Below are 21080 nucleotides of genomic sequence, written 5' to 3' on the forward strand. Positions count from 1 at the left end.
ATCAATGGCATCAAAACAGCGAAGCTTACAACTGCAATAGAAGAAAGCAATGTTTAGAATAAACAAGGGAAACTTTGGCTTTAAGTTTTACTATACATATACAAAACATGTATTCAAATTTAGTTCTTAAATTCATACTTACATGGAATTTTTCCATGTTGCAGTTGAAGGAATGTTTTGTCCTTTGTAGTTAATTTACACTTCTCCTCATAATCTAGCCTTCTTTATTAAGATGTGTTTGTATTTATCATAATGCTGTATGCCTTTCCTCTTGTTACGGCTGTTGCCTTCTTCATATGAGTCCATGCTCTCTTTTCTGATTAAATTGCCACTACTAATGAAAGATTAGACAACAACCACACAGGATTTGCCTTACAACATGGTGCCAGCAATAGATCATGAGTCGGAACTGATAAAGTCTGACTGTTATTAATGCAGGGATATAAACGGTAGGTTACTTCCGGTGATTTAAAAAATATTAAATAAAACTAATGAGAAGATGTAGTATGAAAAGTCATGAGTCCTGGACTCATGACATTTTCGTACAAACTAAATATTTTGGCAATGATTTTCTTGGCTTTAGAGTTTGGCAGTGACTTTCTTGGCTTTAAAGGCAGAAACTCATGACGTTCTCAACACAGATACATACGTCTACAGATGGAGAATGCAAAAATACTGAAATCTGAATTTGTGAAATATTGGACTTCACTGATTCAATTATATATGTAACCTATCAAAAGCGATGAATCAACAACTTAAAGCGATGAATCAACAACTTCGAGAGATATTATGGTGTTATTTGTAGTCTTTTCTTCAAAACTGGACTAAACATAGGAATGAACTTGTCAGTTAAGAGTACATGAACATATACAGTTTCGAGTCAACCCATACCCTCTTCTGTTACCACAAAGTGGGGCAATGGAAACCAAAATAAAAATGTCAGATTGCATTCACAGACCAGACTACCTAATTGGAGAATACCAGGCAGTACTTTAAAATTGGGTCCTATGCCCAGAAAAAAATCTAAACCTTAAAACCATCCTACCAATGCCCAAATCAAAATAAACAGCAGCAGCAGAACACACATAAAAGAAGATTGCAGAAGGGTTGATGGGGGAAGGAAGAGGGGTGAAGGAAAAGGATTGGAGAGGTCTAGGAAGAGGGGTAGATTTTGGGAAAGTCACCCAGAACCACGGGTCAGGGGAGACTTACCGTACGGGATGAGAAGGAAAGGGATGAGTCTTTCCTTCTCATTCTGTACAGTAAGTTTCCCCTGACCCGCAGTTCTGGGTTACTTTCCCAAAATCTACCTCTCCAGTCCTTTTCCTTCCCCTTCAACTCTTCTGCCTGAAGAAGGAGCCACTGTTCGTGCAGATGGTTGTTGTCTTGCAAACATCCCCATCTGTTGACTCAGGGATCGAGACTTGGCTGCACGATCTGTTATAGCCACGCGGATAAGAAGCCTGTCATCTCGACTGCTAGAGATACGAGGCTGTTGGGATCCAGCATGGTATTCCATATTACCCTCCTGAACCTACTGATTCCATATTCTGCTAACAATTATTGGATCTCGACCAACGTGAGCAGCAATGTCGCAATACGATAAACCACAATCGCGATAGGCTACAATCCGACCATTATCAAAGTCGGAAACGTGATGCTACGCATTTCTCCTCCTCACATGAGGCATCACAACAACGTTTTACCAGGCAACGCCGGTCAGCTGCTGTTTGTGTATGAGAAATCAGTTGGAAACTTTCCTCATGTCAGCGCGTTGTAGGTGTTGCCAACCTTGTGTGAATGCTCTGAAAAGCTAATCATTTGCATATCACAGCATCTTCTTCCTGTCGGTTAAATTTTGCGTCTGTAGCACGTCATCGTCATGGTGTAGCGATTTTAATGGCCAGTAGTGTATTTACATGTTCTCATCAGCATGTACCAACTTATACTGCAACTCAGCAGTTTAGATAACCTTGGTTGCTCATGCATTCAGCATCTAGTGGCAGTGTCCCTGCATCCACACCAATGTCTGTGGTTGTTACATACACTTGTTGGTCAGTTGCTTCGGCATCCCATGGAGAAGTGTTTCTGAACAGTATGGCAGCCTGTTGGTCGTCATTCCTTGGCAATGATTTGGTGAGTGTTTTACAGCATTGTGGTCCACATATCTGCTGTTAAATTTCACAAAAGTTGATGGTAATCCATGTAATTAACAAAATGTGCACAGCTGTTGAGTCTATTAACAGCAGTTTTGTATGAACAGAGAAACTTAACAGGCTAAACTGTTCCATTCACTGTGGTGACAGGGGTGGATTTTATCTATTATTCAGAGTAGCTATTTTTAATTCAACTAGCCTTGAGAATATTTCTCAACTTTTTAACTGGGCATATTTCAGATTTAAAAAAAACGTTTAGGAAAATTATAAGAGCAGTGCATTTTTACAACATGTCTAGAAAAGTAATAATAATTTGAAACTCATGTGACTGCTGCCAGTAAGGATGAATTTGTAGTCACATGATCATTGTCTGAAAGCCAAGGCATCTATAGTTTAGCACAAGGGTTCAATTCATAGCGACAATCGGCTGAAGTAGGGCTACACAGTTGCAACAGACTTGCATGGACTGCTACTCCGATAAACAGGTATTTCACAGGGGTAGTGTTGGAGACATGACACTTGTCTAAATTCATTTATTTATACTTTTTGTGGATGACTCTGTGTGCACTACTATTGTATTAAAAACAATAGACTATCTTTACTGAATGTGTCCATTATTACCCACATCCTCCCGTTTTCCAAACAGTCAAAAATTGTTAAGAGGAGAAAAAATTATCATCACTGGTTCTGAAAACTGAAGCAGCTAATGAAAGGAAGAAGGCACAAAATATATCAGTGAAAGAGTTTATGTTTTTTGACAGCTGTCTCTTAGTGGAGTTTCAATATATCTGCTGGTTGCTAAACAATATGAACAAAATACAGAGCATATTATTGGTGATGAGAAACTTCATTCTCCAGTCTGCTGGGAAATAGTTTGGTGGTGTTACAAGTTTGGCTAGCACTGCGGCACATAGTTGTAGCTCTTCAATCAACTCAAATTATGTTCACACTACTACTGAAAATGGAAGCTGTCAAATTTTTAGAAAGTAAACTGCAATGTTCTTCTGAAACCAACTGCAAGTCAACACATTACAATTGGTTACATGAAGCACAAGTTTCAAATTTAAGTATTAATAACTAATTTTAAATAAGCTTGCAACACATCCTTCAGTCCTGTAAAGCCCCTGCCCCCAGTTTGCTAGCCTCTGGCCCACACTCACTTCCACCCTTACTTCTATCCCCATTCCACTCATCCTACAGTCATGTTCTTCCCTACACAGTCTCCCTCTTCCTCTGTTCTCCCTCCTCCGTCCAGCCCAGTCCTGTAGGTTACGATCCCCCCCTGCCTGCGGCAGAATGAGCTCATCTGTGCCACATTCCTAGCTCCTGCTACCCTTTCCCTCTTAACCCACTCCAACTGACAAACATCTTGCGCCAGCAGGGCTGCAGTGTTTGCACAACATAGTTGGTTGTGATAATGTCTGTGTATTCTGTTAGCTCTGAAGCAGTATTTGTCTGAAGGTCAGCAAACATCTATTTTGTTTTGACAACTCGGTGTCTCTACTTTAGGGTCATTTGTTATCTTTACTCTTCTATTACGTGTATTCCCCTGAGAATTTTTCATTGCCACATAAAAATTGCAAGTTTCTCTTTCTTTTTCCTTGCAACTGGTTGTAAGTCAACACATTACAACTGGCCATGCATTTCCTGTTGCACATCGTCACCATATGCAGGAGTGAAGCCTCACAAGTTTATTGCAACTTCGCTGCAATAATTGTAAAAAAAGATCACTTTACATTTTTATTAAACTGCCACCAGAAACAACAAACAATTGTACAAAAGAGATATTTCAAATAAATTAAGGACAGTAACATTACAGACTGGCACACGAGTTTTACAGCATTCAAAAATCCATAGGACCAAATTTCCTTTACTTAGAAAATCCTTCTTTCAAGTACATGGAATGATCACTTCTCATAAGTTAACACAGATGTCTAGAAGTAACTCCTGTCTTCAATTCTTGCTTATCACAACAACACACTGAATTAAGTTCATGAGATTACATTTTTGTGCTATAGATATCACTTTCAAAAAGTTTGTATGAGATAACCATCTCCACTTTTAAATAATTTTTTATCACATCATTGTTTTTTCTGTTAAATGTGTATGAAGACCAGGTACCATAAATTTACATAAGAGTACAGTTTGAGTAGCACAGCTCATGAAAAAAAGTACAAAATAGTAAATTTGTATTAGCATAGAAAAGGTGAATGGTTGATGGCCAGACAGCAACTGTGTCACATTTTAGTACGCAAACATCTGTAGCTCTAGCTCGACAAACTGCTAAGTACACCAATTTAGGAGGTTAGAGTTGCAAACATTATTAGTCAGCTAATTTACCTGACAGTAGCAATTAAAGCTCGATTGTGCTATGCTTCCCCACTTTGTTTTTATGAATTTATTAAGAAAAGAGTTAATATTTAATTTCTTGTAAAATACAGTGCTGTCATTTCCCCTGTTGTAGTGGTTAGTATGAAACAGTTAAGACTGGTCCCATTTCCCTATTTCACAGTATAAGAATAAATAAAGCAATTTAAGAACCTCCTCTGGTAATTTAATTAACAAAGGATTTACAACTTCTTCCCTTTGATAAGTTTGCTCTGCTGTGCGGCCACACCTGAGTTACAGATACTTTTGACACAGGAATCTGATTTCTTGAAAGCTTTGTTTTTGCATAAGTTTATCAGTCACTTTCATTGCATTCACGAACATTTACAAAATGACTGTCTTCTTGTCACATTTTAAAAATGATGTGTGTCATATTAAAATAAGAATATTTTTGTCATGATAATTTAAATTCAAGACTTTTAATAGCAACAATGTTATAAGGTAAATAACAACACTAGAAATGTACTAAAATTTTGCAAAGTGGCTGACAAAATGTTTTATGTTTCAAAAGAAAATCAGTCTTCAAACTAAAATACGTCATATATAGACAAAACAGTCTTAAAACACATATTGAAAAGAGCGACTCATAAGAAAAAACAATAATGCAGAAAATTTTGAAACTGTTAGACTGTCTTCTGTCCAATAACAAGGCATACTTGACAGTGCTCCACATAGTAGTTGAAAAAAAAAAGGATACAATTGAAAGGGAGTACAGAAAATGTCCCTCCAGAAAGCATTAAGGACATTTGATGATTGGAAATGTAAACTCCTATGAGAATAAAAAGTATTTCATAGTTGAGCATCTCATTTAATGGCTTTTCCTCATCAAAAGTGTTGCACATATTTTGAAACTGAATCATCCTTTAGCTTTATACATGAACATTGCACAGTGTTTTGTTAATGACTTTTCGTCTCCAATCTACGCAAATAAGCAACTGACTATTATTGAAAGAGACCCTTGGAGTCCTATATATTATTAATCTTCACTACTTAAATTCTTCATTACTTAAATAAGCACAACCTATGGGATGTTTTAAATTATTCTTTGGTAAAATTGGAGGTAATTTCTGCAAATCAAAAATAGAGACACCCTTTTTGCTGTTAAACTGCAATCTTCCATTGAAATTCAATTCAAACTGAGATCAAAGTTTTGCAAAGTTATACACACTAGCATGGGTACTGCATAAGCCTACATCCCATAGAGGAGATGCTATTTAAAACACAGCAATAATTCTTACCCTCTACAGCTCTGCGTCTATACTAAAATACATTTTTTTGTCAACAGTTACATAACCCCTTTACAGGCTACAACATAAACTTTAAAATATTCAACATTAAAGCTATGAAAACAGTAAAACATGTACAATATAAAAAAGTGCCTACTCTCTGGTTTATGATGCCTGTTAAAGCCTGTGATTTGCCTCTGAAGTACATAAAATATTTTGATTGGTGTTTTTTTCTGCTTCATAAGGTCACTTTCTCAGTACATTGGCAGACGTTGTGTGTGTTTCCATTTAGCTGAACATCAACTCTTGCCTCATGATAGATCCCATAACACACTCAGAATTGTACACTTCTGGAACCAAATGAAAAGAAGCAATAAATAGCAAATCATTGTAGAATCTTGGACATGTGGTTTGTCTAATGTAACTAAATGAAAAGCTGGTTGCATTGTGCATATACGCCCCCCCCCCTTTTTTTTTACCACCTTCTTCGGCCTGCAACACGTTTATTTTAGTATTTAGTGTGATTCCACAATGATATTACAAACTTTCAGAGGTGATGGATAAGTGTAACTCTATCCATATGAGGTAAGGGACACTGGTCTGAAAACAACCAAGTCAAAAGTTATAAGTGAAAATGGTTCTCATACCTCCAACAGTGGAATACATGTACAGACTGTAGGCTGAACAACTTTCGGAGGCAGAAGTATGAACCAATGCAAGAAAAAAAGTGTCTAGTAAACAGGGGCTCTAAATGCATATCTTAAGAGCTATGGCCACTTGTTCAACTCCGATACTGTGAAACACATCTTTTCTACTGCAAGCTCTTTTTTTTTGGGGGGGGGGTGAAGGGGGGGGGGAGACAGTATGAATAAAAATAATAAAAAAAATCCAGTAAATATGGGTCCTGAAGTGCATACATCGAGAGCTATGGGCACTTGGTCAGTAAAGATATGTTTTTCACTGAAGCAAAGATGAACAAGCATACACAGCTAAGGTGTGCATTTTAGAGCCCATATTTAAATGACCTTTTTTCTTGTTTTGGTACATTCTATCTACTCCAATAATATGGAAAGCAAAGAGCTTGCTGCAGAAGCGTGTGTGCTTTTTTAGTATCCACTGTAGAGCCCGTGTTTGCTAGCCGTTTTTCTTGTTTTTGACCATGCTAACACCTCTAAAAGTTGCCTGCCCTACAGTCTTATCGGCAACAGTACTGGTGCACTTATTCCACCATCATGAGGTATCAGAACAATTTTCGCCCGTAATTTTCAACATGTTTATTTCCGGAACAGAGTCCCTAATCCTCAAATTGATACATCAACGTTGAAAATTTGTATCATCATGCAATCACCCTGTATAATAACTTTGTTATGTAATAATTACAGATTTGTTACTACATTATTGTTATTTGGTATTTTCTTGATGTTAGGTGAGAAACAAATTTTTGTAGCACAAAAAACTGTAGTGTAATAGCAAATCTGTTGTTATTATGTAACATAATTATTATGTACAAAAACAAACATGTATTACAGGCCACTGATGATGCTTTACAAATACAAAGAAGCATAACGTGTACAATAGGATACAAACAATCTTTGGTTTTGTTGCATTAAAGGATAAGCACAGATGCAGCTAAGGAATGGTGGTAAGTTCTATGGTACCAAACTGCTGAGGTCATCGGTCCGTAGGCTTACACACTACTTAATCTAACTTAAACTACCTTATGCTAAGAACAACACACACACCATGCCCGAGGGAGGACTCGAACCCCTGCGTCAGGGGGAGCCATGCGAACTGTGGCAATGCTCCTCAGACCGTGCGGCTCCCCGTGGGGAGACTAAGGAATGACAAAAAACATAAAAAGCTGGAAATACTATGTGAAACATTTATAAAGAAATATGCAAGATAGTGATTATATATATACAAAGGGGATGGGTACAGTACTAATATGTTTAACATCATTAAAGCATTACAGTCAAAAATTTTTCTAACACACAGTCATTGTTGCTAACGTACTATACACGAGCGGCATTTTACCTGCAAGTTTAAAAGTAAGTGTTCATTTCATGGACAACAAAAGTATTACAGTAGTATGTGTACCTGAAGAAAACTGACAAGGAGTTGTGCAATAACAAAATAAAGTCTACAATTTTATACCCAATTTAAAATCATCACTTTGACATTTCTGTTCACGTGTGCATTTTGCAGAGCAAATAGAAATAATGAGCAGGGATTTTCATGTTATCACACTTGTGATGATTGCTTCCATCTTTGTGTTGTTCACCATGGGTGACAAAAAGAAAGAAGACAAATATGACACAAACAAGGAGAGTAATATTGTTTCATGTACAGACAGACAAAAAAACAGACAAAGTAATGAAGATTACAGTTTAACAAACATGATAACGCTGTTAAGAAAGTAGGCACAAGCTAGGATGGGTAGGAAAACAAAGAGTGTTCTATTCAAAGGAACCAGCAAGTCTGAGAGCCCACAGAAAAACTAAATTTGTATGGTTAGACAGTGCCTTAACAACTGCACTATATCATATGTGTAAGGAATAAGGGTGGCAGGAGGGGGAAGGTACTAGGGGAAGACATACAATTCTAGTAAGCATATAGATTTGTTTGCAACATTTACTGAGTTGGTGCACAAGTTCATTACCTTTTTCCATAAGTTTAATAAACACAACACATACACAAAACAGAAACCTTAGTCATCAATAATACATTCTCTCTCACTATTTAGAACAGTCTGCCAATGGTGGGGTAACTTTCTGATTCTAGACTGTAGAAATCACATGGTTTTGAGACAAAGAACTCATTGCGCCATGTTCAGAAGTTATTTTTCACTTGGAAAGGAAGTTTCTTTACAGTTGTTTAATAGAGTGTGGAAAAGTTACAAATCTGAGGGTGCAAGATCAGATGAATAAGGTGCGTGCAGAATGACTTCCCAAACAATCTCCCGTACAGTATTTTTTATCAGTATAGCAGAACGTGAGCGAGAGTTATCGTGGAGTGTCATCACTTCACATAGTCTTCCTGGTCGTTCTTGGACTGCGTCTATAAGATGTCTCAGTTGTTAACAATAAATGTCAGCCTTGATGGTTATACCTTGGGGAAGCAATTCATAGTACATCACACTATCACCGTTCCACCAGATGCATAACATTATCTTCCATGGATGCATGCAGGTCTTTGCACAGGAAGTTGCTGGTAGTCAGGAGTGGTCCGAGTTCCTCACGAGCCAAATGATGACGAGCAAGCAGAGATGTACATATGGCCACCCACTCATTTTTGTGATTTTGGCTTAGAGCATGTGGTACCCATACACTCAATGTACGAACCTTCCCTAATGCATGGGAATGTTGTACATTGGTGGTATGACCACAGTTCATCACATTTCCAGTTCTCTTGTACACTGATGTGGATCATTGTGCATTAATGCGTTTCAACAATCTTCAACAAACCCCGAAGGTCTTTCTGAGTGTGGAGAGTCACTAATGTCACAATGATCCTCCTTAAAATGAGAAAACCATTTTCTTGCCATGCTCTGTGCAATGGCATTATCCCATACACAGTGCAAATGTTACCCTCTACTGAAATCATGTCGTAAATGTTCCAATATCTCCAAATGACAAAATGACAAATGTAAATTCAAACAGTAATGGTGAACTACAAGTAAAAAATTACAATTTATAAATAAACCCGTACCAACCAGAACACTAACATGCAAAACAAAAACGCTACAAACTAAGCAACAACCTAATATCATTAAGTCAAACATGATAATATATGTAGGAAAAGAGAGAAGGCTACTTACCATACAGAAGACATGTTTTGCAGACAGGCACAATTAAAAGACATTTACAGAATTCATTCTGATCTGAGCTGCCGGAGTTGGCAGTCATGTGCATGTGAGGTGTGCTTGCTTGTGCATATGAATGCTGTGCGTTTCTCTTTTGCTGATGACGGCTGTGGCTGAAAACTATGTGTAGTCTGCGACTTAAAGTGTTTTCTGTCCAGTTTGTAGCAATCTCTCTTTTCCTACATACATTATTGGATGTTATATATTATTGTGGAAATCTATGTTTTTCTATGTTGTTAACATTCCTATGTGGAGTTTCCATTGTATGATATATGCGTTCTTTAAGTTAAAAATAGAATATGTAATACTTTAATTAAGTAAATGTAGTTAGACAATTCACTTAACTTTCCAACATTGAAAATGTGGCCAGTTAAATGAAAGATTCTTCAATTACTAAGTGAGTACATTTCTTTCATGAGCTACAGTGAAGCAGAAAAGGGAAGCAAATACTTCAAGGTGTGAACATGGCATGTTGCTCACTCAGCTTCCCCATTAACTAAAAAGCTTTTGAAATAAGTAACTCTCTTATTTGTTGTAATACTCACTAAAAATATCCTTTAACAAGTGAACTGTGATCCATAACTCCCCAATGACTATTTAGCTCAGCCCCTTTGTTCCCTACATTGTTTAAACTGCTTACTTACACATCTATCTTGTGACCAAAAATATTTACACGCATACCTACAACAATAAATTTTTTCACTGATGCCTCCATGTGCATTTTATTAGGGCTCTGTAAACAATTTGCCTTGGAGTCTATATTCTCAGTGGCAAATACTGATTAAGTTGCCAAAGACGTCTTGGGAAATGGAGGCTCTTTTCTTTACAGACCACAACAACAACAACAAAATTGTTCAGACCATTGATATTCAGTTTAAATAAGAACAATAAGTAGGCTGTTTGTAAATGGTCAATTTTGTTGTGAAATTGTTTTCCTCTCAAGTATGTAGTGCAAATGGTTTGTTGCTACTTGATATGAATAATTCCCTTCCCTGAAAGTTTAATGAGAAGAGAGCAAGTAGGAGGCCAACTATCCGCCAAAATTCTCTCATGTGACAAGAGCTACAAATGGGAAGAGGATCTCACATTATCTCCCCCAAAACCAGAGAGAACTGTGAACACTGTGGAAACTATTATATGCTGGCCCCCAACTGGTGACTACATGTAATTTCAAAAGAATACCATACCATAATTTATCATTTATCATCGTTTAGGAATCCACAAATTACAAGGCCAAGGACTGTTACCAGTGCGGCAATGAATTTAAATTTAATAGTCTGAAACTGTGAATTAATAAAATAAACAATAAATAACAGGATTAGATGAAGAATGAGGCATGCCAGAAAAGAGGCGGAAATATGTGTATTTATTCAATATTTGTAATTTTTGTGTTTTATGTAATGTTACTAAAAATAATGCTATATCTGAAAAGATATAGTATGTAATCATAACAGAATAGAGCTGAACCACTCTGCCTTACTTTTGAGGGTATGGTTGTAAGAGAAAATGGAGTTCAGTTTATATGTCTGTCAAAGGCTCAGCACCTAAATTATAGGTTGAGTCCTTTCCTTGGCTCCTTATTTGCATCCCATCCAGGACTTTCTTTCATCATATTAATAATAAGGTTCGTTAAATAGGTGGGGTTTACGCACCTTTATCAAAGATTTTTCATCCATTGCACTATGGGGGAAAAAAAAAAGTTGTGAGATTGCACCAACGTAGCCAATTCTAATTCTTTACTCCATACGGACCCCACCCCTTCCTTCAAAGTAGAGATGGCTAATGCACACCTGTGCAATAGTGGAAGAAATTTTCATGATCAGTATTTTACTTTCAACGGGATGAGAAGTGGTGGCTTACAGCTACTGATCATCATACTTTGTGCCAATGACCAAGGTTAAATTCCAAATTTCTCCATAGTCCCTCATGATGTGAGGTCATGTGACACTGTTGCCGATGATCTGCTAGCCAGCAGGGGATATTTCACTGGATTTACTCCTTGGTGCTACTGGAGAGAAGTAGAATGTGTGTCAGTGCCAGGTTCACCCTCCCTTCCCTTCACCCATAATAACAAAAACATAGCACTACACTGTACAAGAACCCATCAAAGTTATCCAAATTACACAAACAAACATCTGACATTTCATAAAAGGTCAGAAAAATGCAATCTTCCCTGGGACCTTGCCCAGAATAGCAATATAAGGCTCTTGCATCTTCCACCAACACTCATTTTACTAAGAACATTCTGTAATATGTGACTACAAGGTTCCATATACACTCATTTTTCTTTGAAATACACCATATACAGAATAATAGAGAGACTTGACATTGCACTGAGAAAACACTCACCATAACCAGAGGGAAAACACTGCAGGAGAAGATGCATATCATGTTTCACCGAAATTATAACAAAACGTCGACCATCCTGTCGTGCTTCTAGGGCATAGTTTCGCAAGGCCTTCCGTCTCTTCTCCACTGTTCCGCCAGCACATTCAATCATTTCAGCGAGAGCTGATGGAGACGGGTTGATGCCAGGAGTCATAAAAAAAGTTATGCCCTGTTAAATAAAACAGTTATCAAATATCACATAATAGATGTTCACTTACATAAAAAAAAACCTAGCTGAGCACTCGGCATTGCCTGGGTATTTATTTATTCAAATCTCCTATTAGTTCATCTTTTCCTGCCCCTTCTCTCTGTCCATCTCCTCACCCTTCTTCCTCATCCACCTACCCACTACCCCTCTCCATCTTGTACCTGCCTCCGACACTTCTCCCTCCTCCCCTTCTCACTAATCTTCCCCTTCACCTCTTTCTGTCCATCTCCTGCCAACACTATCTGTCAATCTGCCGCCTCTCTCTGCCCATCTCCTCCTACCACACCTGCCTGTCCATCTCCCCCCTCTCCGTCAACTCATCCTCCCACGTCTATCTGTCAATCTCCTCCTCCCCCACCTCTATGCTCATATCCTCTTCCACCATCTCTCTTGTCCTCTCTCCGACCATCTTCTTCTCCCATCTGTTCATCTCTGCCTTCCCCTTCTATCTCCCTGTCCTCTCACTCTCAATCTCTCCCCCCCCCCCCCCCACCTCACTGCCCCATGTCTCTTTGCTCAGATGTGCCCTTACACACATATAGCACCTGGAATGCATTCCAATACTACCCACACAACACATCTGTCACACATGTCAACTTAGATGTCACGGGTTATCAACCCTTTTCCCATTATCCCATCCATATAGGCACTTGATGATTTTAATTGCCACAGTACTACTTCCCAGACAGCATTGTTTCATGCCGACCTTCAGACAGTACTGTATCATGTGAACCTTGAAAAAAAATGGTTCAAATGGCTCTGAGCACTATGGGACTCAACTGCTGAGGTCATTAGTCCCCTAGAACTTAGAACTAGTTAAACCTAACTAACCTAAGGACATCACAAACATCCATGCCCGAGGCAGGATTCGAACCTGCGACCGTAGCGGTCTTGCGGTTCCAGACTGCAGCGCCTTTAACCGCACGGCCACTTCGGCCGGCTGTGAACCTTGAATAGGGCAGTAAAACGAATAACATTTTTTAAGTCCCAGAGCCAAGCTATCTCCCTATATTAAGGCAATGTTGACACAAGGGGCCACAATGAAAACATTTTGTCACGGAGACTGGCTCAGGGCAAAACCCAACATCGGCATTTCTGGCGAGCCAGGCAGCGGACTTCAGCAGAATGTAGTGGGTCAGAGCAGCCAAACAGAGTCACATCATCTTCATTATGTGACAAAAGAAACGCTAAGGCGAATGCAACAGATGGTACCTACAGCTTTATGAACCAAACCAAAAGGAAAACCGCTGATACCTTCATAGTAGCAGGCCCTATGCAGTCATGACGAATAATGTCGCGTAAACATTAGTTTAGCCCGTAAGGCAGGCAGTCAGACAGATCAATCAAGTATGCGACATTCACACTCAATTCCCTGATTGCAGTGAAGTGACATCTGGCACAAGTCTGTAGTAGATTTCATGCACGCTACAGACAACAACAGCTGCTACTGAGAGAGATGGCTACCTCGCCTTAATCACCAATTGCAGAGTTCAACACCACTAGCTTTTTCCGTCGCTGATCGGTGGACCTGGAGGTCTTCGGTCCCACCAAGATCAGGACACCAGCATTCCTGACATTCAGGTGGACTCAATGGGGCTTACCTAGATGGCAGGTCAATATCACTGAAATTCATGGCTACACAGCAACCACCATCACGGTGCAACAGATGAGAAGAAGGGTGGTGAGCAGGACGGGACAGAGCACCTCACAACTCGGCATGTGTAAGTTCAATACACACGCTGCCGTCACTCACTGCTGCAGCATTGTGGTACAGCCACAGCCAGGTCCACTGCAAGTGGCAAACTGCCAGTGCAGCAGAGGCTGGAATGAAGTGCGAGATGTCAGCTGCTGTGAGCAAGTTGAATGGCACTTACGTTGCAATTTCTCAGCAGGCACTGACAGACGATCCCAACCACAAGTCAAGATGCTACCTGCATTTTTATAAAAATAAAAAACTAATTCTGAACCTTCTTTCACTGCGCCTACTGAATACGACGGGTCACTAACATACTTCTGTGGAAGTGGGAGAGTGCCCTCCCAATAGTAGCTTTCTGTAAAATTGGTGTCAGGAAGTGGTCATCTTTCTGATCTACATCAGAAGGCTGTATGAGTATTTCATACAGAGTCACACCAGCAGTTACAATAATCATGGAGTGGATCACTGAAAAGCTTTGTTTCTCACCCAAGTTCGTTTTGGTGTATCCATGTCCAGAATAAGAGACAGTGATTTCTGGGTTACTTTTTGCAATGCCTAGTATCTCAATTTAAGGGGAGTTACAGTACAATGATGAAATGGGAGATACGATACTGCATGAAGAGTTTGACAGAGCACTGAAAGACCTGAGTCGAAACAAGGCCCCCGGAGTAGACAACATTCCATTGGAACTACTGACGGTCTTGGGAGAGCCAGTCCTGACAAAACTCTACCATCTGGTGAGCAAGATGTATGAAACAGGGGAAATACCCACAGACTTCAAGAAGAATATAATAATTCCAATACCAAAGAAAGCAGGTGTTGACAGATGTGAAAATTACCGAACAATCAGTTTAATAAGCCACAGCTGCAAAATACTAACACGAATTCTTTACAGATGAATGGAAAAACTGGTAGAAGCCGACCTAGGGGAAGATCAGTTTGGATTCCGTAGAAATACTGGAACACGTGAGGCGATACTGACCTTACGATTTATCTTACAAAAAAGATTAAGGAAAGGCAAACCTACATTTCTAGCATTTGTAGACTTAGAGAAAGATTTTGACAATGTTGACTGGAATACTCTCTTTCAAATTCTAAAGGTGGCAGGGGTAAAATACAGGGAGCGAAAGGCTATTTACAATTTGTACAGAAACCAGATGGCAGTTATAAGAGTCGAGGGGCATGAAAGGGAAGCAGTTGTTGGGAAGGGAGTAAGACAGGGTTGTAGCCTCTCCCCGATGTTATTCAATCTGTATATTGAGCAAGCAGTAAAGGAAACAAAAGAAAAATTCGGAGTAGGTATTAAAATCCATGGAGAAGAAATAAAAACTTTGAGGTTCGCCGATGACATTGTAATTCTGTCAGAGACAGCAAAGGACTTGGAAGAGCAGTTGAATGGAATGGATAGCGTCTTGAAAGGAGGATATAAGATGAACATCAACAAAAGCAAAACGAGGATAATGGAATGTATTTAATTATGTCGGGTGATGCTGAGGGATTTAGGTTAGGAAGTGAGACACTTAAAGTAGTAAAAGAGTTTTGCTATTTGGGGAGCAAAATAACTGATGATGGTCGAAGTAGAGAAGATATAAAATGTAGACTGGCAATGGCAAGGAAAGCGTTTCTGAAGAAGAGAAATTTGTTAACATCGAGTATAGATTTAAGTGTCAGGAAGTCGTTTCTGAAAGTATTTGTATGGAGTGTAGCCATGTATGGAAGAAAACATGGACGATAAATAGTTTGGACAGGAACAGAATAGAAGCTTTCGAAATGTGGTGCTACAGAAGAATGCTGAAGATTAGATGGGTAGATCACATAACTAATGAGGAAGTATTGAATAGGATTGGGGACAAGAGAAGTTTGTGGCACAACTTGACCAGAAGAAGGGATCGGTTGGTAGGACATGTTCTGAGGCATCAAGGGATCACCAATTTAGTATTGGAGGGCATCGTGGAGGGTAAAAATTGTAGAGGGAGACCAAGAGATGAATACACTAAGCAGATTCAGAAGGATGTATGTTGCAGTAGGTAATGGGAGATGAAGAAGCTTGCACAGGATAGAGTAGCATGGAGAGCTGCATCAAACCAGTCTCTGGACTGAAGACCACAACAACAACAACAACAGTACAATGTATTTTGTAACAGTACCTTGTAAAATTTGTCGACGTACAGAGTGTATTTTCATAGGTTTATTCCTGTAATATATTCCATTGGCAGTATGGTCAGGCAAAAGATAACTTTTTTAAATGTCAATGAGACAAAGTAATAAGTAAATTTTGATATTCATTATAGTGTATATTGTGTGTGATGTGTAAGGCTAATTTTGATAGAAAAGGAAGCTGCAAAAATATGGCACAATTGCGAGCAACTACTACAGCAGACACAATATCAGCTCTGGCAGAACAGGTTACATTATTAAAGAAAGAGGAAAAGCAGATGGCACAGCAGTTACATAACCTAATGGGAGATCCTTCACAGTCAGGTCTCAGTCAAGTTAAATCAATACTAGCAGTACCTTCCGCATTTGTGGACCCTACGGTCGCTAGTCTTATTTTTCCCTTTTTCTGGGAAAACATCAGAGGATGGCTCTATTTTTATTCAGAATGTGTTACCCACAGCCAGCTTGTGCTACTAGTCTGAACAAACTTCATTACAGAAGGCCAAATTGCACTTTCTGGGTGAGGTTAAGATGTACATCATGTACATGAGGTTTAAAGTTAAAGTAACCACATTTACAGAGCTGGCAAATGGCTTACAGTAACTGTACAGGAAACAAAATAGTGCTCATTTCTTTTGAGAAAAGTAATTTTGAGACAACTGCCAAATGAGACCACCAAAGCATTATCGGACAGGATACACAAGCTGAACATCCAAACTTACAAGTTGACTAAAAAACTGGACACTGACCCAGTTTTATTGAGAGAGGCTGAGGATAGGGCACTGGATCTGTTCCTAAAGGGGTTTCTCCAGAATTTTTTTGCAGTCTGAGAATGGAAAATCCGCTAGATGTAGTAGCAACACTGCAGGCAACCAATAAGCTGCAAGAGATAGACAGTGCTACTGGGTCTTGGAATGATCAGGAAATGTTTCTGTTGAACAAAGAATGTTATCACTGCAGAAGAAAGGGTCATTTTAAAGCACAGATTTGCCAACCACAATGTTTGTCAATGGATTGGTCATAAGGCATAGGAGTCTAGGTCAAAGGAACAAGGTAACTACCTTGGGAAAAAGAAATCATTAAATGACAATGGTAATCTTCCTTCCATTGAGAAGCATTCCCATTAATTGAGGTGTTTTCTGAAACAATGACTTAATGGAAATATATGGAAATCAAGATGCAAACATCAAATATTTGATGACATGTTTTAATTCATTTCAATCCCATGTACATTGACAAAATTTCATTCAAACAGAAATGACATATTGTTGTTTCAGAATAAATGACACGACACTGTTCTACGTACAACTTACATACTGATTTGAGCTGATAATACAGTACCACATTTAAGTTATTCTTCCATAAATCACTGTATAACATGAACAAGAAAATGATATTTTCCATATTTGACAATTAAACAGTCATCAAATCTAAAAGTAGCATAGTCAGACTGTGAAGCAAGAAAATATATTTTTATTCGGCAAATACAATTAGTTTTCAAAGCAACAGTACAGCGTAAAGGTGTTCCTGAAGGCATTATACCAACGAACATAACACACAATAATCCTCTTTAAAAACGTATTAATATAATCATCCACAAAATGAAAGAAATGCATTTATTCAATTACAGACATAAATACAACACAACACAGTCCTCAACAAAGATCTGCAACAGTCTATGCATGGTTACTATTGATCATATGTCTGTTTTGCGTCCTGAGCAGTCACTGTCTGCCACAGATGCACAAATATCGACAATATTCTTTAGCATTTCTGCATTGTTGTCTCAAAGGAACTTGAGTAGTGCGAAGATATCTTTCTTCTTTGCATACATAATCCCAGGATGAGACTTCTTTGCCATCACCACGTCTGTTTTGTGCACTAGCAATGTACAACCTCGTTTCTTTCTTTGGTAAGGACTGAATGTTGCTGCACAAGTAGACAAGACGGAAAAAGCATTTCCACTGTAACACAAAATGACATGTTTTTGTATTCTTAATGGTGTCTGTTTATTTGAGTTTTGTGATGTAGTATGGTGATAACACCCCTCAATAATGCCCACTCCTTTCACCACTCCAAAGGGTGCTGCATTCTTTCTGCAGCTCTGATATATAATGGCACACATTCTCAGTGTTTCCAACATTTCTTAGCATTTTTGCATACACGCCGAAGTTATGGTCACATTGACTGTATGAGTGTCCCTGAACTGGAAATATGTGTTGTACGGTAGGTTGTTTGATTCTGAAAGCGTAGTACAAAATAGTAGCACACTCATGTTTTTGTTTTGCCCCCCCACCCAACCACAAAAATCCAATAGAAGCATAAGAGTCTTAATATTGTTTGGTTCCTGGAGTTTCCTACTTATGAAGTCATATAAAAAGGAAGAAACAAAATTTTAATCTCTTTTTGCTGAACCTTTGAGGAACCAATATAATGTACCTGACTGGTCACTGTACAGTGAACATTAACTACATAGAACTGCAGTAGCCTGTTACAGAATTGCATAGTAATGCTCAGTTTAGGCAGAGATATGCTCTGTGCATAATCAAATTCGAGCACTGAGGTATCTGTGTTGTTAAGTTTAGCCGACTTCAAATACTTGCCCTTGAGTTTATTGTACTCCGCAACCTTTAGTTACTGCTCTTCACGTGTGTCTTTATGGAGATCGTCTGCATTCACACTCAATATAACTTTATACTCACAGCAGAAATCAAAAGTATCAGATCTTGGTTTTTGAAACGAATACTGACTATTCTCCCTAAATAACTTACAATAAGTTTTATACACCACCTCGAGTACCGTACTTGTTTCATGGAGAAAATGATCTCTGAATGATGTGAATAACCTTTCAACACTAAGGTCAGAGTTGTCAATATATGTCCTTTCAGACTTGCCCTGATGATAATGTAATGGTTGGGAAGGAAACTGGTCTCAGAGAGAGCAGACCATGTCCCAAATTTCCATTGCAATTTTATGTGGTCTGTTGCTGTGTTTCCCTCTTTTGTCTGCTACTGTAAGACCAGTAGCATTCAGTGCCTTTAAAACTGTTTTCGGATGACTCTCGGTAACTTGCAAGATACTTTGGAATTGGGATTTACAGACTACGGTGTTATTATTGTTGCATTTTAGATGGTATATATGGGTGGTGCTACAATTCCGAGCAGACCTAGCAGCATTTGATGCTCAAGATAGTGTTTTCTTTTCACTTAAACTTAACATCAATGTATCTTGTGTGTTATTGTCACCTAAAGTCCACACTTGTTCATGGATCTGTTGGGCATATTTTTAGATAGCATTCCTTTGGGCAACCTTTATACCGACTGCAAATTTCTTAGAACAGGCTTTCTTGCTGGTTTTTGCAGAAATACGAGGGCCGTTCAGAAAGTAACTCCCGGTTGATTTAAAAAAATACACCAAGTTAAATAAAAATATTTTAATATATACATCTTACAACTACATCTTTGCACTATTTTTCTACATAGTCTCCATAGCGATTGAGGCACTTATCGTATCTCTTCACAAGCTTTGAAATTCCTTCTGCATAAAAATCACCCGCTTGTGCCTGGAGCCAGCCTGTGACCGCATCTTTGAGCTCTTCGTCGTCATCAAACCGCTGTGACCCGAGCCATTTCATCAAATGCATGAAGAGGTGATAATCACTTGGCGCCAGGTCTGGGCTGTAAGGTGGATGGTTGATAACGTCCCACTTGAAGGACTCAAGAAGGGCCGTTGTTCTGCGAGCAGAGTGAGGACGGGCGTTATCGTGCAAAAAAACGATACCGGAAGTCAGCATACCACGGCGTTTGTTCTGTATAGCCCGTCGTAACTTTTTTATTGTTTCACAGTACACGTCTTGATTAATGGTCGTACCACGTTCCATGAATTCAACCAACAACACCCCTTTGGCATCCCAAAACACCGTTGCCATCAGTTTTCTGGCAGAAAAATCTTGCGAGGCTTTTCTTGGTTTGGTAGGCGAATTTGAATGTGCCCACATCTTTGATTGTTCTTTTGTCTCAGGGTTCACGTACTTAATCCAGGTTTCGTCACCGGTCACGATTCTGTTTAACAATGGTTCTCCTTCGTCCTCATAACGTGACAGAAAGTCTAATGCAGAGGCCATTCTTTGAGTTTTGTGGTGGTTGGTAAGAATTTTGGGCACCCATCGTGCACAGAACTTACAGTAACCCAATCTTGCTGTCACTATCTCGTACAAGAGAGTCTTAGAAATCTGTGGAAAACCAGTAGACAACTCCGACATTGAGAAACGTCGATTTTCACGAACTTTTGCATCAACTGTCTGAACGAGTTCATCAGTCACCAATGATGGTCTACCACTCCTCTCTTCATCATGAACGTTTTCTCGTCCACTTTTAAATAAACGTACCCATTCACGGACAACTCCTTCACTCATAACTCTTGGTCCGTACACGGCACAAAGCTCACGATGAATAGCTGCTGCAGAATATCCTTTGGCTGTAAAAAACCTTATGACAGCACACACTTCACATTTGGCGGGGTTTTCTATTGCAGCACACATTTCAAACTGGCACAAAAACTAAACTAGCGCAGGTACGACGTTCACTCGACCACGGCTTGATGCCGACTGACCTGTTGAGTGCGTGAACGCACAGATGGCGTCGCTACTCCCCCCACAACCCACACTGTGACCAATCGGAGGTTACTTTCTGAACCGCCCTCGTATAATACAGTCCTGAATTTCTTTTCTTCTTCACAACCTCTTTTTTCCACTTCTCTTTCTGCGTCTTATGTTTCCTTTCAATTAGGTGGTTCTCACAATAACCACACTCCATACTGGATATACTATCACAATCACTTCCCATATTTTGTTTACAGTCACTATTTAGTTTCCATGTGATGTTGGAAAACATAAATTCCATGGCACAGATATCTTGTCTCTGACAAATAGGTCTCGGTGCACTGCACACACAACACTGGTAAAAGCGGCATGGAAGCTGTCTACCATGCTATGGTGGTC

The 21080-nt window shown here is 39.1% G+C and overlaps 1 protein-coding gene across 2 annotated transcripts in view; it reads right to left on the minus strand.

Moving 5' to 3' along the window:
* Nucleotides 1-3882: 3882 nt before the first annotated feature.
* Nucleotides 3883-21080, minus strand: part of LOC126203079 (PAX-interacting protein 1-like) — a 175635-nt gene continuing 158437 nt past the window's right edge. For both annotated transcript variants that reach the window (XM_049937320.1, XM_049937318.1), the window contains exons 22-23: nt 11982-12189; nt 3883-6120 (exon numbers count right to left, since the gene is read on the minus strand). In XM_049937320.1, coding sequence (XP_049793277.1) covers nt 6059-6120; nt 11982-12189 — 270 coding nt within the window. In that variant the 3' untranslated portion in view covers nt 3883-6058. The remainder of the gene's footprint in view (nt 6121-11981; nt 12190-21080) is intronic.

This window comes from Schistocerca nitens, chromosome 9, assembly GCF_023898315.1.
Source record: "Schistocerca nitens isolate TAMUIC-IGC-003100 chromosome 9, iqSchNite1.1, whole genome shotgun sequence".
Classification (NCBI taxonomy): domain Eukaryota; kingdom Metazoa; phylum Arthropoda; class Insecta; order Orthoptera; family Acrididae; genus Schistocerca; species Schistocerca nitens.